The 16,565-nt window shown below is 42.2% G+C and overlaps 2 protein-coding genes across 5 annotated transcripts in view; one reads left to right on the plus strand and one right to left on the minus strand.

The window, feature by feature from the left end:
* Positions 1–13,604, plus strand: part of LOC107685479 (pyruvate dehydrogenase (acetyl-transferring) kinase isozyme 3, mitochondrial-like) — a 24,276-nt gene extending 10,672 nt beyond the window's left edge. For 2 of the 3 annotated variants that reach the window (XM_016482073.1, XM_016482071.1), the window contains 9 exons: positions 8,694–8,765; positions 9,346–9,530; positions 10,403–10,492; positions 10,562–10,639; positions 10,744–10,820; positions 12,633–12,734; positions 12,818–12,931; positions 13,008–13,121; positions 13,207–13,604. In XM_016482073.1, the coding sequence (XP_016337559.1) occupies positions 8,694–8,765; positions 9,346–9,530; positions 10,403–10,492; positions 10,562–10,639; positions 10,744–10,820; positions 12,633–12,734; positions 12,818–12,931; positions 13,008–13,121; positions 13,207–13,350 (976 nt within the window). In that variant the 3' untranslated portion in view covers positions 13,351–13,604. The remainder of the gene's footprint in view (positions 1–8,693; positions 8,766–9,345; positions 9,531–10,402; positions 10,493–10,561; positions 10,640–10,743; positions 10,821–12,632; positions 12,735–12,817; positions 12,932–13,007; positions 13,122–13,206) is intronic. The other variant, XM_016482072.1, reaches the window with a different exon arrangement.
* Positions 13,605–14,278: 674 nt separating this feature from the next.
* LOC107685480 (choline-phosphate cytidylyltransferase B-like) overlaps positions 14,279–16,565 on the minus strand; it is a 5,759-nt gene continuing 3,472 nt past the window's right edge. The window contains exons 7-8 of one of the 2 annotated variants that reach the window (XM_016482074.1): positions 15,964–16,152; positions 14,279–15,628 (exon numbers count right to left, since the gene is read on the minus strand). In XM_016482074.1, the coding sequence (XP_016337560.1) occupies positions 15,431–15,628; positions 15,964–16,152 (387 nt within the window). In that variant the 3' untranslated portion in view covers positions 14,279–15,430. The remainder of the gene's footprint in view (positions 15,629–15,963; positions 16,153–16,565) is intronic. The other variant, XM_016482075.1, reaches the window with a different exon arrangement.

Below are 16,565 nucleotides of genomic sequence, written 5' to 3' on the forward strand. Positions count from 1 at the left end.
GACGACGAGCATGCAGATGAGCTTCCCTGAGACGGTTTCTGACAGTTTGTGCAGAAATTCTTTGGTTATGCAAACCGATTGTTGCAGCAGCTGGTCTCAGACGATCTTGGAGGTGAAGATACTGGATGTGGAGGTCCTGGGCTGGTGTGGTTACACGTGGTCTGTGGTTGTGAGGCCGGTTGGATGTACTGTCAAATTCTCTGAAACGCCTTTGGAGATGGCTTATGGTAGAGAAATTAACATTCAATTCACGGGCAACAGCTCTGGTGGACATTCCTGCAGTCAGCATGCCAATTGCACGCTCCCTCAAAACTTGCGACATCTGTGGCATTGTGCTGTGTGATAAAACTGCACATTTTAGAGTGGCATTTTATTGTGGCCAGCCTAAGGCACACCTGTGCAATAATCATGCTGTCTAATCAGCATCTTGATATGCCACACCTGTGAGGTGGATGGATTATTTCGGCAAAGGAGAAGTGCTCACTAACACAGATTTAGACAGATTTGTGAACAATATTTGAGAGAAATAGGCCTTTTGTGTACATAGAAAAAGTCTTAGATCTTTGAGTTCAGCTCATGACAAATGGGGGCAAAAACAAAAGTGTTGCGTTTATAATTTTGTTCAGTGTATATATATATATATATATATATATATATATAATGTATGTATTATACACACACATATACATATACAGCATTATATACATTTTAAAAGCAACAGGACGATTCCTATTTTTCCATCCCTGGATTTAAAATTGAGACTGAAGCAGCACCTTTGATGGAACACAGTGACTGAATCTAAAACCTTTATCTGACACACAGATTACATCCAGGCAAATTACTGAACTCGCACTGTATGACGTTACAGAAAGTTGTCCGGTCCAGTTCCTTTCACAAAGCAGTGTTGTTTCTCTTGTTAATCTGAACGTTAACATGACACTCGAATGCATCATGATTCGCTGGAGCAAGGGAACGACAAAACAAGGAGACATGGAGATTTTACAAAATGTCTTAATTTACTTTAATGATTCAATAGGGAGACACAGAGCACAAGGATGACGTTCACAACGAGTAGACCCGACGAAGATCTAAGGAACAGACAGGAACTAATATACACAGGATAATAAGGAACTCAGGTGCAAGGAATCATAAGGCAATCAAACTAAACAAGAACAGGAAAAAGACCATATAAGGAAACACAGGAAGAACTACGGGGGCAAAACGGGTCCAAAAGTCTGACATTTCACCCCCTCCTGGAAGGTGCGGAATCGCACCGTAGATACAACAGAGGGAGAGGTGGGTGGGAACTTGGGATGAGGCTCAGGAGGGGGATGGACACCCGGGAGGGGACCGGCAGATAGAGACCAGGGAGGTGATGAAGGAGGGAGGAGCCAGGGAGGAGACAGGAGGGGCTTGGAGCAGGAGGAGCCAAGCTGGACCTAGGCCACAGCCATAACGGTGGCCCACGGTGGAGCCAACGGAGGGAGGAGCCATGGAGGAGGAATGGCCGCCGACTCCAGGGGGCCGACCAACGGCTGCGGAGCAGGTGGTGGAGGAGCCCGAGGAGGAGACGGAGAGCCGATGAGCCAGAGCGACGGGGAGGATCCGGAGGAGCAGATGGCGCCGGTGACCGACGCGAAGACGTGGATCCGGGAGGCCGTGGTGGAGCCGGAGCGACAGAGGACTGAGAAGGAGCCGAGGGGATAAAGGAGTCTGACGGAGCCGGAGGGATGAGGGGATGAGGCGAAGCCAGAGGAGTGGAGTCCTGAGGTGCAGGATGGTCGACCCCAGACCAAGGCGGAGCTGGAGGAACGAGGGAGCCCGGCGGAGCTAGTGGACTGCCGGGCCACGGCAGAGAGGAGGGAGCTAGGAGCCATTGAGGAGCCGACGGGTCCACAGGCCGAGGCGGAGTCCGGAGCCCAGAGCCCAGAGGCTGGAGGCGGAGTTAAGGGATACTCCCACCGCCACGGCAGAGAGGAGGGAGCTAGGAGCCATGCTGGAGCTGATGGGTCCACGGGCCGAGGCGGAGTCCGGGGCTTAGAGGCTGGAGCTCAGGACAGTTCGGATATTGCGGTGAATCAAAGGTAAAAAACGATATAAATACGGTTCAGTTTCTTGCACAGACCGATCGTTTCGTGTCTTTACACATCATTGTATCGTCACGAGCCGCAGGGTTTAATTTGGTTTGGTTTGTGTATGTTTTTTTTTACTCTCAAAGCCGTGATTCCCATTCACCTCCATTATATGACTGACAGACTGCAACGGTTTGAGTTAAAAATCTTCATTTGTGTTCTACTGAAGAAACAAAGTAACCTACATCTTGGATGCCCTGGGGGTAAGCAGATAAACATAAAAATTTCATTTTTGGGTGAACTATCCCTTTAACGGGATTTGGCTGTAGAGTACCTATTCTTTTAGCGCTCGTTAAGTAAGTACTTAATGAAATTAAGTACTTACTCATTGAGTAGGCGGTTTCGGACGCAGCCAGTGACTTAAAGGTGACATATAATGAAAATCTGACTTTTCCAGGTTTTAAGTGCTATAATCAGGTCCAGGTCCCCGGTGCATCTACCAACCAAGGAAACGTGAAAAGGTTTAACCCAGTAACTTTGTTTTGGTAAGCCTTTTTCTGCAAGCATCTGAAAAAACAAGCGCGTCTGATTTTGCTCCCTTGGTGACGTGGCAAAGGGATCTTGTTATAATATTACCGCCCCTTAATCTGTAGGTTTACACCCACGGCGCCGTTATTGTGTTTTCGCAAGCGACAACGGTGTACTAGATCTAATGCCATGGCGAAAGTTTGAGCAAAACAATGCTAACTGTTCTGTCTTTGGCTGCACAGATGAGCACAGAACACTATTTAGAGTCCCAGCCTCAGAGGAGACAACAGAGCAGTGGATTTATTGATTTATTTATTGTATATTGCTGCTGTCACACAGATCTAAAATAAACATGCGATTTATTTCCCAGCTGTTTACCTTCACAGACATAACCGACTATTTTATAACCGATTCATAACCGACTCATGTGTGTTTTTAACGTAAACTTGTGTGTGAATGAAAACTTAGTTTAGTACTCACATGCTGTGACAGCCGCTTTCTGTCCGTGTGCTCTCAGAAAACCGTATATCAGAAGTTTAAACTAATATGGATTAAAACGCATGATTTCAGCGTGATAAACATGATAATCAGAACCAAAACAGCTGTTTTTAGCAGGTACGAGTTGTAATGGCGCAGCTCTATTCTGGAAAAGGGGGCGGGGAGCAGCAGCTCATTTGTATTTAAAGAGACAGGCCTGAAAAACAGCGTGTTTCTGCTTCCACTCAAAATAGGCATTTTCAAAATGATATAATAAATGATATGTGTGTCACGGAAACACCTGCCTCACCAGTCGAACCAGCTTCCTACACCCGCTCACAATCACCTGATTATTAATCACGGACACCTGCACCCACTTACCACACCATTCAAAAACACACTCACCTCAGTCACTCGTCGGCTGGTCTCAAGGTTACAAGCTTCTCAGCACGGGTCCCTTGCCTACCTTTCCGCCTGTCGAGCTAGGATTCCTCTGCCATCTGTCGAAGGACAAGATTTTCACCTCCAGATAAGACTGTGTTCTCTGCTTCCATTGATTCCTCAGTTTGATTCTCTTCTGTTGGAAGCTTCTCCTCAGTTGCTTTAATAAACTCACCTGCTTGATTTAATCTGTCCTCCTTGTCCCGGATGTGACAGAAGACCAGCCCCTAAAAAGGATTACAACAAGTTCATGGATCCTCGGAGCGCATCCTCACCGGAGCCCTTTACCGATCGGGCTGTCCCGCCTCACCAGGCAGCCTCCTGCAGCGGGTTTTTGTTGCAATGTTCCCACTACCTGGAATTGCAACCCCACCTGTTTGTGACGGAACGGGCAAAAGTGGCTTTCATCATCTCGTTGCTGTCTGGAGAAGACTTGCAGTCGGCGGAAGCCTTGTGGAATTCGCAGAGCCCTTGGATTCACTCGCTGGACGGCTTTGTTAAACACTTCCGGGAGGTATTCGGCCAGTCGACCACGGAGGTCACCGTGCATGAGGAGCTCTTTCAACTGCGGCAAGTGGATCTATCAATCCACGAGTATGTGCTTCGCTTCCGCACTCTCGCCGCCAGCAGCGGCTGGAACGAGGCTGCTCTGCTCTCGGCTTTCTGCCGAGGCCTAAACCCCGCCTTACGGCAACAGATGTCCATCTACGAGGACACCGTGGGGCTCGACAGCTTCCTCCAAAAAGCGGTTCACATCTCACAACACCTAACCGCTTGCCATATGGAACCCATGCCCACTGCCGCTGCCTCACCCAGCCTCTCATCTCCCGCACCAGAGCCCATGATCACGGATAGTTACCACCTATCCTCCACGGAACAATCTCGTCGACTCACCCGTGGCCTCTGTCTCTACTGTGGATCCAATGACCACCAGCTCCGCACCTGTCCCATTCGTCCACCACACCCAGCGGTGAGTACTATCCATATCACTCCTGATGTGTCCTGCATGCCTCATATAAATGCACTTCTAATGTATCATACCCAATCCTTTCCAGTCAAAATCCTCGTGGACTCTGGAGCGTCGGGGAATTTCATCTCCTCCCACAGCCTTGCCGGATTCCAAATCCCCCACTGCAAAAATGCCACCACCTACCAGATCACCACTGTCCAGGGAAAGCCGCTGGGCAAGGGGCTGGTGCGGCACCGCACACCCGAGGTCGTTGCAGGAATGTCTGCAGGATCTGCCTATCCCGATTTCCATCCGAACCGACCTCTCTGTCTGTTCCACCTCGGTGGAAAGCCCAGATTCATAGCAAATCACTCCTATTCCTCCCGAATATCAGGCGTTCGAGGACGTGTTCAGCAAGGTCGCGGCCACTCACCTTCCACCTCACCGGCCATGGGACTGTGCCATTGACCTGCTGCCTGGGGCCCAATCACCCAAAGGACATGTCTATCCACTGTCGATTCCGGAGAGAACCGCTATGGAGGAGTACGTTCACAAATCCACCTCACCCGCAGCGTCGAGCTTCTTCTTTATGGCCAAGAAAGATGGGGGTCTGCGGCCTTGCATCGATTACCGTGCACTCAACGACCAGACGGTGAAGTTCGCCTATCCCCTTCCTCTGGTCCCGGCCGCCTTGGAGGAGTTCCACGGTGCCCGCATCTTCAGCAAGCTTGATCTAAGGAGCGCCTATAACCTCATCCGCATTCGCAGGGGGGACGAATGGAAAACTGCTTTTGTGACCAGGCCCTTTCACACCCAGACCCCAATCTCCACTTTGTGGTCGAGGTGGATGCAGCGACCCTGGGAGTGGGCGCCGTCCTGTCCCAATGGAGAGGTGAGACCCCAGTACTCCATCCATGTGCGTATTTCTCACGGAAACTATCCCCGGCGGAGCAGAACTACAACGTGGGAAATCGGGAGTTGCTCGCCATCAAGCTCGCCCTGGAAGAGTGGCGGCATTGGTTGGAGGGTGCCAAGCACCCCTTCGAGGTGATCACCGACCATAAGAACTTGCAATACCTCCGAGAGGCCAAACGTCTGAACCCTAGGCAGGCCCGCTGGGCGCTGTTCTTTACCCGCTTCCTCTTCGTGGCTCCGAGAGGCCAAGCGTCTTAACCCGAGGCAGGCCCGCTGGGCACTGTTCTTTACCCGCTTCCACTTTGTGATCACTTATCGTCCAAGGAATAAGAATGTCAGAGCGGACGCGCTGTCCCGCCAACACCAGCCAGATCCTACCCCCGAAGAACCAGAGCCCATCCTGCCACCTTCAGTCTTCATGTCTCCTATTCAGTGGGCACTCAACGAACAAATCCGTGCCGCCACTCTCACCGGGAGGTCCAGAGGGGAACGACGACCAAATCCATGCCGCCACTCTCACAGAACCTGCTCCGACGGGATGTCCAGAGGGGAGGAACTACGTCCCATCCACCCTACGTCTGACCCTTCTGGACTCCGTTCACACCTCTCCGGGATCGGGATACCCAGGCAGCTGCCGAACCCTCTAGCTTCTCCAGAACCGCTACTGGTGGCCCAACATGGCCCGAGATGTCGCCCGTTACATGAAAGGATGTTCGGTCTGTGCCATCTCCACCACGCCACGTCGTCTGCCCGAAGGGAAACTGGTTCCGCTATCCATCCCTCGCCGGCCCTGGTCCCACCTGGGGGTGGACTTCGCCACCGACTTCCCTCCCTCGAACGGATTCACGACCATCCTAATAGTCGTCGACCGGTTCTCCAAATCCTGCAAATTAATCCCACTGCGTGGATTACCGACCGCCCTGGAAACAGCCGAAGCCCTCTTCCAACACGCATTCAGGAACTTCGGTCTCCCGGAAGACATAGTTTCCGACAGAGGCCCTCAGTTCATCTCCAGGGTCTGGCGAGGGTTTTTCCGCCTCCTGGGAGTATCTGTCAGTTTGTCCTCTGGATACCACCCGCAGAACAACGGCCAGACCGAACAGAAAATCCAGGAAATCAGACGGTATCTCCGGGCCTACTGTCATGAACATCAGGACAGCTGGAGCCAGTACCTACCCTGGGCAGAGTACACCCAGAATTCCCTGCGCCAGGAAACCACCAGACTCACTCCATTTCAATGTGTCCTTGGGATACCAGCCGCCACTGTTTCCCTGGACCAAAGAGCAGTCGGAAGTCCCAGCGGTAGATAACTGGTTCCGTGAGAGCGAGAGGGTATGGGACTCAGCGCATATCCATCTCCAGCGGGCTGTCCGGAGGCACAAGGTCAATGCAGACGCTCGTCCTTCCAACAATCCCGTCTATCAGCCAGGGGACCGCGTCTGGTTGTTTTTTCACCTCCAGATAAGACTGTGTTCTCTGCTTCCATTGATTCCTCAGTTGGATTCTCTTCTGTTGGAAGCTTCTCCTCAGTTGCTTTAATAAACTCACCTGCTTGATTTAATCTGTCTGTTACACAACAACACATATATATATATATATATATATATATAGAAACTATTTGGAAGTCAATAACAACAGAGACAGTGTTAATGTGCATAAAAACAATGCCAGCAAGAATGCAAGCTGTTTTCAAGGGCGAAGGAAGCCATACAAATAAAAATAAAAAAATAAAAATATATATATATATATAAAATAAATGTTTTTGTTATTATGTGTGAATAAAAACTAGTTGTTTTAGTTTATTTGCCCAATAAATAACAATTTTTTGTTTAAAAAAAAGTTTTTGACAGATTCCTAAAATATTTGTTTTCTCTCTTTATTATGGCAGGTGGTCTAATAAATGTGTTAAGCACTGTGTGTTTGTGTTTGTGTTTGTGTTTGTGTGTGTGTGTGTGTGTGTGTGTGTCTGTGTCTGTGTATTAGTGATTAGGGTAAAATAGGGAAAAAATAGACCCTATTTAACAGTGCTCTTATTTTTTTCTTCTTGAACAACCAATCACAGTCTTCAAAAGAATGGGTCATATCTAGCAACGGGGTCAGCCCTGCCTTCTCACTAAGATGAAATTTTTTGTCTTTTCCTTGCTCAGAGTTGCTGTCAGATTGGTCCTGAATCACTCTTAAGCTAAGATTCCTAGTTAGAAATGTTTAAGCTAAATTAGGAGCTCTCTGAAAGGATTCTTAGAAGCTTTAAGAATACGGTCCCTGGAGTACAACATACTATTTTGTGAAAAGGCTTTATTCCACACCCTTTTTGTTCATTTTGACAGAGGAGAACTGGTCCCCCGACTGAGACTGGTTTCTCTCAAGGTTTGTGTCACCTGACAGAGTTTGGGTTCCTTGCCACTGTTGCTTTTTACTTGCTTAGTTGGGTCAAAACAACATGTAATATTCATTTGACTGCACTGACTCTTTTGGATGAGAAGAAAACTTGATCTGAATGGATCTGAATAATGACTGTATTGTCTTCAGTAGAGCTGCTATATAGCTGAATTGCATTCGTTCATAAGTGCTGTCTTCTTTTATAGCTGCTTATCATTGAATTTCATGATTTATGACCTTTATAGTTATTGAACTGAACTGAATCAACACTGAACTGTTTTGAGCTGAATAATAACAATATTGTCTTATGAGAGCTGCTTTACAGCGGAAATTGGATTTGCTTCCTATTTGAAGTTTGCATAATTGATTATGTTACTTTCCTGTTTAACACAGTGAAGTTGCTTTGAAACAATCTGTAATGTACAAAGCACTGTGTGAAGGTGACTTGACTTAATTATTCCACGACTGACATATAGTAGTATGCAACATTGTTATGAAGTTAGTGGCATCCAGAGATCATCTTTTTTTTTAAATGTATCGACTTTTGAATAAAATAGTGTTTTTAGATTTTGGCAGTCTAATCAGATTTTAAAAACTGTGGATCAGACTGGAAAAGGTTGAGCACATTAAATTAGTGCAGTAGACATATTCTGCTTCATTTTCGCAAATCTAGATATTTAGTGCATATTGTGCAGAGTATACATGCTGCTAACTGATGAAATACTAAAAGCAGTGCATTAATTAGAATGCTAATCCCAAAGTGCTGTGTTGAATAGCACATGTGCAGTGTTTAGGTTTGGAAGTAGAGTAGCCCACAGCCAGCAGAGAAGAGCCTTATTAAAGTTTTGTATGTTATATAATACAAACCTTTAATACAAGTCCTGTATTATGTAACTTTTTAATGCATGTGTTTTTTTCTTCTGTGGTATCAGGTACAGCCACAGTTTTGAAGAGCTGTTAGAGTACGAGACAAGAAGTCCAGAAGATCCCCACACCCTTAATGAGTGAGTCTGCAGCCTTTGCAAACATGCTGTCCTGTTTTTCAGCGCATACAATTTTGCCAGGGAAAGTCTAAAATAGTTTTCTTTTATCTTGCTTAAAGGGATGTGCATTTAAAGAAATAGTTCACCCAAAAATGAACATTTGCTAAAAATTCACTCACCCTCAGGCCATCCAAGATATATTTGTTCAATCTATTTGTTCAATCTATTTGTTCATCGGAAACAGATTTGGAGAAATGTAGCATTGCATTACTTGCCCACCATTGGATCCTCTGCAGTGAATGGTTGCCATCAGAATGAGAGTTCAATAAGGTTAAAATAAGCATCACAACAATCCACACGACTCCAGTCCATCAGTTAATGTCTTGCGAAGTGAAAAGCTGTGTGTTTGTAATAAACAAATCCATAATTAAGAATCCAACATTTTCAGCAATTTAAATTTTTGGGTGAGCTATTCCTTTAAACATGAATTTATACTGAATATGAATGTTTGCTGCATAATTTGGTATAACAGTTCAAACCTGATTTTGTCTCAACAACTGAAGTCCTCCAGTGGTAAACAACTCATTATTGTTGGCTTCAGCTTCCTAGAGATCCTGATTAAGATTCGGAACAGACACAATGACGTGGTGCCCACTATGGCCCAGGGTGTCATCGAATACAAAGAGAAGTTTGGTTTTGACCCCTTCATCAGCAGCAATGTGCAGTACTTCCTTGACCGCTTCTACACCAACCGTATTTCTTTCCGCATGCTCATCAACCAGCACAGTGAGTGACATCACATTCCTGTTTGATAAATGTTAAGTTCAGTCAGGACCACTCTGTTTGATTAAAATTATTGTAGAGGTCCTGAACCTTATTTTGGTGGCAGGCTTTGCTCTGAAGGGTTCAGATTCTGAGCTGTCCACAAGCAAATCCACAAGAATGATGCTCAATTTATTAGCCCTATTGATCATCAGCACGTTTCCTAAAAACAGCTTAGCCAAACAACAAGAATGTTCCAATGATAAACATAATTTGCTAAACAGTATCTGTTCCGTTAATGACTTAGAATCAAGCACGTTGCCAATAACCTGTTAACTTTTAGTATGAGCAGAAAAGGAAAACTTAGCTTAGCTTATGAAGACACATTCAGATGAATGGAGAGTGAAGTATATCCAGGTGTGGTGAAGATGCTTGATCCTACTGATGTCACACTCCTTCATGTAGGGAGGGCTGATCTTGACTGTATTGTTCTGAAGTCACTTCTAATCAAGCCGCTTATACTGGTCAATGCGGTGAATTGTGAGTTCAAGATCACTAAACTGAATCTGAATTGAAATTCGGTGGGGAACAAATCATTTCATCTGTTTGAAAGCTGGCTGTGTGAGTGTTTTGATGAAAGCGAGTAGCTGCGCGACAATTGAAATTTTGAAGCTGTCTGGCACCGAGCTAGAAGCGAGTGTCTGTGTGACAGACTAGTGACTGAAAGCTGTCTTAACGCGTGTTTGTGCAACATAACTGAAGCTGACTTAAGGTGGTCTGCCTGAACTACGTTTAACCTCCATTCGTCACTCATACTACATTAATTAAATATGACGTCTTTATATTGTCTCAGACCACTAAAGTACAGCAGTAAGCAGATCTCTATTTTGTTGTAGCTCTTCTGTTTGGTGACGCCGCTTGTCTTGCGCAACCAAAACACATCGGAAGCATCGACCCAGCCTGCAACGTGGCTGAGGTGGTGACAGGTGAGAAAAACATACCTAAAATGCATAGATACATAAAATGGTTCTGAAGATTCTGATCTCTTATCTCAGATGCATATGAGACAGCAAAGATGCTCTGTGAGCAGTACTACATGACAGCACCTGAACTGAAGATCGGGGAATTCAACTGTGAGACTGTTATCAGTTTTATTGTCCTTAATAGCATATATCAAAATCATACTTTCTTTTAATCTATCTGTGCCTTCCTGTCTTGTTTTCCCTCTGTCTGCTAGCCAAAGCTCCAAAGAAGCCTATACAGGTGGTCTATGTGCCCTCTCATCTTTTCCAAATGCTGTTTGAGCTCTTCAAGGCAAGAAAAATTGACAGTTGGCTAATTTAAAAGGAGAAAGTAAACCGGGTAACACTTTACAATAAGGTTAAATTAGTTTGCATTAATTTATGCATTAGATACAAACAAAGAAAATAAACAACAAATTTTAGCATTTAATATAATTTAAAAATCTAAGTTAATGCTATTTTATAAATAAACAATTATTCATAGTTAATTGGTAATACAGTTTAATATTTTTTTATAATAATACAGTAGAAGGAATAAAAAAAAGTATTTATTCAAACATTTTGTACTCAGCTTTTTTCAAGGTATACTTTCATCAAAAGGAGGGCAGTATGAATATAATTAATAAACATCAGGATTGTTATAGTAAACTAAAACTAAAATAAAAACCATAAAAAATGAAAATTTTTGTTGCTTGAAATAAATGTTAACTGAAATAAAATATTAAGTTGAAAAAAAAACTTTATTTCAGCTAGTTGCAAAGACATTACTTTATGCTAACTTTATGTACTAAAATAACTAAAACTAAAATGGAAATAAAATTATTTAAAACTATATAGACACACACACAGTGACCAAGAACCTGATGGTCACTCTAGCTGCATTTGGAGGAGTGCGGATCTTTTTCATTTTTGTATCTTTGTATATTTTGGATCTACGCACCAGATGTTTTTGTCTACTGGATTTTTGGAGGAGTGTTTGGCGCTACTGCCTTTTTTGGGCACTCTAGTTGAGCTCCATGATCATATGTGGAGATAGGAGAAATCTACAGAAGGACAAACATCACTGCAACAAAAACACACTTGGATTTTGCATAAAAACACCTAAAGGACTCACAGACTCTGAGAAACAAGATTCTCTGGTCTGATGAACCTCAATTCTAAGCATCATGTTTGAAGGAAACCAGCTCCGCTCATCACCTGCAGAGTACCATCCCTAAAGTAAAGTGTGCCGGTAGCAGCCTCATGCTGTGGAGCTGTTTTTCAGTGGCAGGGACTGAGGGACTCGTCAGAGTAGATGGAACGCTCAGTGCAGCAAAATATAGAGATAGCCTTAATGAAAACCCAGTCCAGAGCATTCAGAACCTCAGACCGGGAAAAAGACTTGAGAATGTAAAGGTGCTTCAGTGAAATATTTAGTATACTTATGCAATGTACTTATTTCAGTTTTTTATTTTTAATAAATTTACGAAGTTGTGACTATTCTGTTTTTGCTTTACCAGTATGGGGGATGGAGTGTAGATTGATGTGGAAAAAAAGTAATTTAAAGCAGTTTAACATAAGGCAGCAACAGAAAATGTGAAAAAAATTAATGAATACTTTTGCAAGGCACTGTATATATATATATATATATATATATATATATATAAAAATCACATAAACACAAAAATTACTAAAACTTGAAAATGAAAATAAAATATAAAAATAAAAACTAATTCAAAATATTAGTAAAAAAACTGTTATAGTATCTAAACGTTACTAAAATAACATTGATAATCATTCATAATGCACAACATAATAACTTATGTTAATTTATTTTAAATACAAATATTAGTATATGTAGAAATTACCATCAACTTGGATTAGTAAATCAATGCTATAAAAGTATTTTTCATTGGTAGTTCATTGTATCTAAAGGTAACGAATTAAACCTAATTACAAAGTGTCACCAAAACTTTGTTCATATTTTTAGGTGATCTTTAAAGTGGAATGCAATGAAGTGTTTCTCAAACGATCACGTTTTAGGTGGACTTTTGTCAGCTATTTTATTCTTTTTACTTTCTATAGATCTTTTGGGTAAGTTACTGTAATATGTGTACATTTGCAGAATTCCATGCGGGCAACAGTGGAGCTCTATGAAAACAGCAGTGAGGTTCTTCCTCCAGTGAAAGTAATGGTTACTCTGGGAAAAGAGGATCTCTCAGTAAAGGTTCCACACAAGACTTTTTTTTATGGCGAATATTTATGGCGACTTCTGCACTTTATTAATTTGATGTTTATGTGTCGTCTTAGATTAGTGACAAAGGTGGAGGTGTCCCCTTAAGAAAGATTGATCGTCTTTTCAATTACATGTATTCCACTGCACCAACACCACGTCTGGATCCCTCACAAACTGCTGTCCCACTGGTAACTAATCATCAGACAGCATAAGTCTGTATTTGTATGTGTGGTTTCATGCAAACTGTTTATATCATCTCTGCAGGCTGGTTTTGGCTATGGACTGCCAATCTCTAGACTCTATGCACGCTACTTTCAGGGAGACTTGAACCTGTACTCAATTGAAGGGTTTGGGACAGATGCAGTAATTCATCTTAAGGTATTTGCATTGACATTTCTATTTGTGAGTAATAACATTAGCTTCAACTAGAAACTAGAAATGGTTTTCTTCCCACTCTCTCCAGGCTCTTTCTAGTGAGTCTTTTGAACGTCTTCCAGTCTTCAATAAGTCAGCATGGCGACATTACCAGACAGGTCCTGAGGCTGATGACTGGAGTAACCCGAGTAGTGACCCACGAGATGCATCCACGTATAAAGCCAACAGATGACTTTATTGTATCTGCTACAGTAATAGTGATGGAATTACAGCAGCCAAGCTTAAACAGAACACTGCCACATAAGGAAACTTGATATTTTGCCTTTATAGGACTTGCTTACTGCCATTTCTAAAGGTCTGAAAATAATAGCTTTACAATAGTGAGAGTGTGGAGGATGTTATGTGGAGAATATAGCAAGAAACAACTGAAAACGCATCTCTTCTGTGAGTATCTAACTGCCTCCAATAATAATACAAATTAAAATTCTATGCATTCACTTTTTCTGTTCTTTTATTATCTTCCTGTCCTAGTTTTTTACTATTTTGAACGATGACTGAAACCTTGTATAACGGGCACTTCTCATGTTTATTGCCAACTGTAAGTAGCTTTGGATAAAAGGGTCTGCCAAATGAATAAATGTAAATGTAAATGTAGCAGTTTATTAGTATGATGTACCATGGGGCTTCTGTATGCTAAATTTAATCCCAAAAATTATACAAATAAATTATACATACTATTCAAAAGTTTGGGATCAGTAAGATTTTAATACTTTTATTCAGCAAGGATACAACAAATAGATCAAAATTGTCAAGAAAAACTTATTTTGTAAGACTTACAAAATATTTTGAATAAATGCATTACATAAATAATATTTACATAAATGTGACACAAAAAAACTGGAGTAATGGCTGCTGAAAATTCAGCTTTGCCATCACAGGAATAAATAATATTAAAAAATAGAAAACAGTTATTTTAAATTGTATTTCACAATATTACAGTTTTTAGTGTATTTTTGATTTAAAAAAATGCAGTCTTGGTGAGCATAAGGGAAATCTTTCAAAAACATTAAAAAAACATACCAACCCAAACTTTTGTAGTATAAATTATTATGAAATTAAATTTACTATCAAATATTTTTTTTACTATTTATGCAATGATACTGGCAAATAATTGAATCAATAATTAGTTGATTAAATTGTTTAGTTTCAGTTTTTGCCCAGTGTATTGTGAATTTCAGAATGCATTTCAAATATTTTCGTTTCAGTGCATTGCTAAATTCTACTGAGGATAGAATTTAGAGGATAGAAACATAATACCCAATCACTGGTAGCACTTTAAGGTGAGCTTTGGATCCATTTTAAGCACAATGGAGTGATGTATGACTCATGACTGGGGTAATAAGTCGTGCATGTGTGTATTTAGAACAATGTTTTATGCACACCTCTCAATATAGGCATTTATGATAGTCTTTTTGTTCTAGTTTTAAAATATTTCTGTATTTTTACTGTACATGTCATTGTCAGTATCCATCGATCAGTCTGGAAACGGTCAACAAATAATATTAGCATAATATTAAATATGTAATTAGTATTTTATGTGTTCCTTGATTGTGTAATGCCATATTTCGCAATATGCTTCTCAGCTTATGTTGTATTTAACCTGATCAGTTTATTAAAACACTCATACATTAGGTCAGTGGTACACCCTTCATTTCATTCAGAAAAACAGTGTTTTATAAAATACTCACAAATATGTTTTTATGTATTTGTTCATACCAAGGACGAAAACGATAACTATGAAGTTTTAGTAATCGTTCTAGTCATATGAGAATAGGGTAGTCCACATCACAGATATAACAATAACAACACAGAAAAACAATATTGTTAAAATCACTTTCAAAATGACTTTTTTTCCCAGCTGATGAACAATAAAACACTGGCAGCCAATCAGAATCAAGCTTTAGAATTTAAAGTGGCATAGCGTGTGTGCATATAGTAAACATAATGTTATTGTGTGTTGGTGTGGAAGCTTTACATAGTTATCATTATAGTTATTTATATATATATGTGTGTGTGTGTGTGTGTGTGTGTGTGTGTACAGCCCTTTAACTTGAAAGACAAGTTATGAAGTGTTCAGTTCTATAATAAAAGTCAATGCTTTTTACATTTTTCTTCTACAGAATTATGAAGCCAGTCTGGATCTTTGAGCACCTTGCATTTGTAGATCAAGCATTTTGGTGCATAAAATACAGAAAACAAAATGAGAAGGTGCCTGTGCAAATGTGCAGTTGGAAAGAGAAGCCAGTCTCCACCTAGTTTTCCCCCTCGTCACCCTCACTGCTGCTGACAGAGGCTCCTTTAGGTGGTGGTGAACGGAAGCGGAGCAGGGGCCATTGGGAGACAGGTGATGTAGAGCGACCTCTGGTGGGACTGGAGCTGGGCGACGTACTTGGTGACTGATAGGGAGACAGAGCCTGGAGAACACGGCCACTCCGCTCCTGGATCATGTGCTAGAGGGCACAAAGAACTTGAAATGCAAAAAAGAAAAAGGAAAAACATGCTAAATAGCACTGCACGTGTAATGCCCCAGCACTATGTAACTTTTTCTGTGTTCAAATCCGAATCACTACGGTACACTTACAATAAGTACTTATATTTGGACTATTGTAGCCTGGTCGAGTCGTCACCGCTGCGGAGTAACACATACCTGCGTGAATCGCCATAGACATAAACTTAGAGAAGTAGCTTCGGTTGGAATGTTCTTCCGCGGGATGTGTGCAGTTCTGTTTATTAACCGCTAGAGCGCCAAAAGTTACATAGTGCTGCTTTAATGTCCCTCATTTACCCAGGCTTTATCAGGACCAAACAACTCCAGGAAGTTTCTGATGAACTCGCGAGATTTCTCTTCCCATTTGTAGATGAGATCGTGGCTCTTCTCTTCAACACGGTGCACTAAATGTTTGGACTTCTCCTCCACCGTCCTCACCGTCTCCTTCATTCTGTCCACCTGCTCTTGCAGGCGATACTTCTTCTCCTGTCAATCAAAACAGCTGGAATAGTTCACCTAAAGATGTAAATTGTGTCTTCATTTCCTCTTCCTCATGTCGTGCCAGACCCATATGATTTCATTACTTTCACTGAACACTGAAGGATATTTTTGAATGTCCTGGCAACTCTTTTCTGTACCGTAAAACCAAATGGGAGCTGGGTATGTGCTCCAAAGTACCATACACTCTTATAAATAAAGGTTCTTTATTGGAATCTATGGTTCTATGAAGAATCTTTAACATCCTATCAAACTTTCCATTAGACACAAGGTTCTTTATAATGGAAAAAAAGTTATTTATATTATTAAAATGTTCTTTACACTTTAGAAACTATTCAAAGGTTCTTTTGGGAACCCAGAATAGTTGTTCTGTAGCATCACTGCACCCCCCCCCCCCCCCC

The sequence above is a fragment of the Sinocyclocheilus anshuiensis genome, unplaced genomic scaffold (genome assembly GCF_001515605.1).
Source record: "Sinocyclocheilus anshuiensis isolate Anshui unplaced genomic scaffold, SAMN03320099.WGS_v1.1 scaffold922, whole genome shotgun sequence".
In the NCBI taxonomy this organism is placed as follows: Eukaryota; Metazoa; Chordata; class Actinopteri; order Cypriniformes; family Cyprinidae; genus Sinocyclocheilus; species Sinocyclocheilus anshuiensis.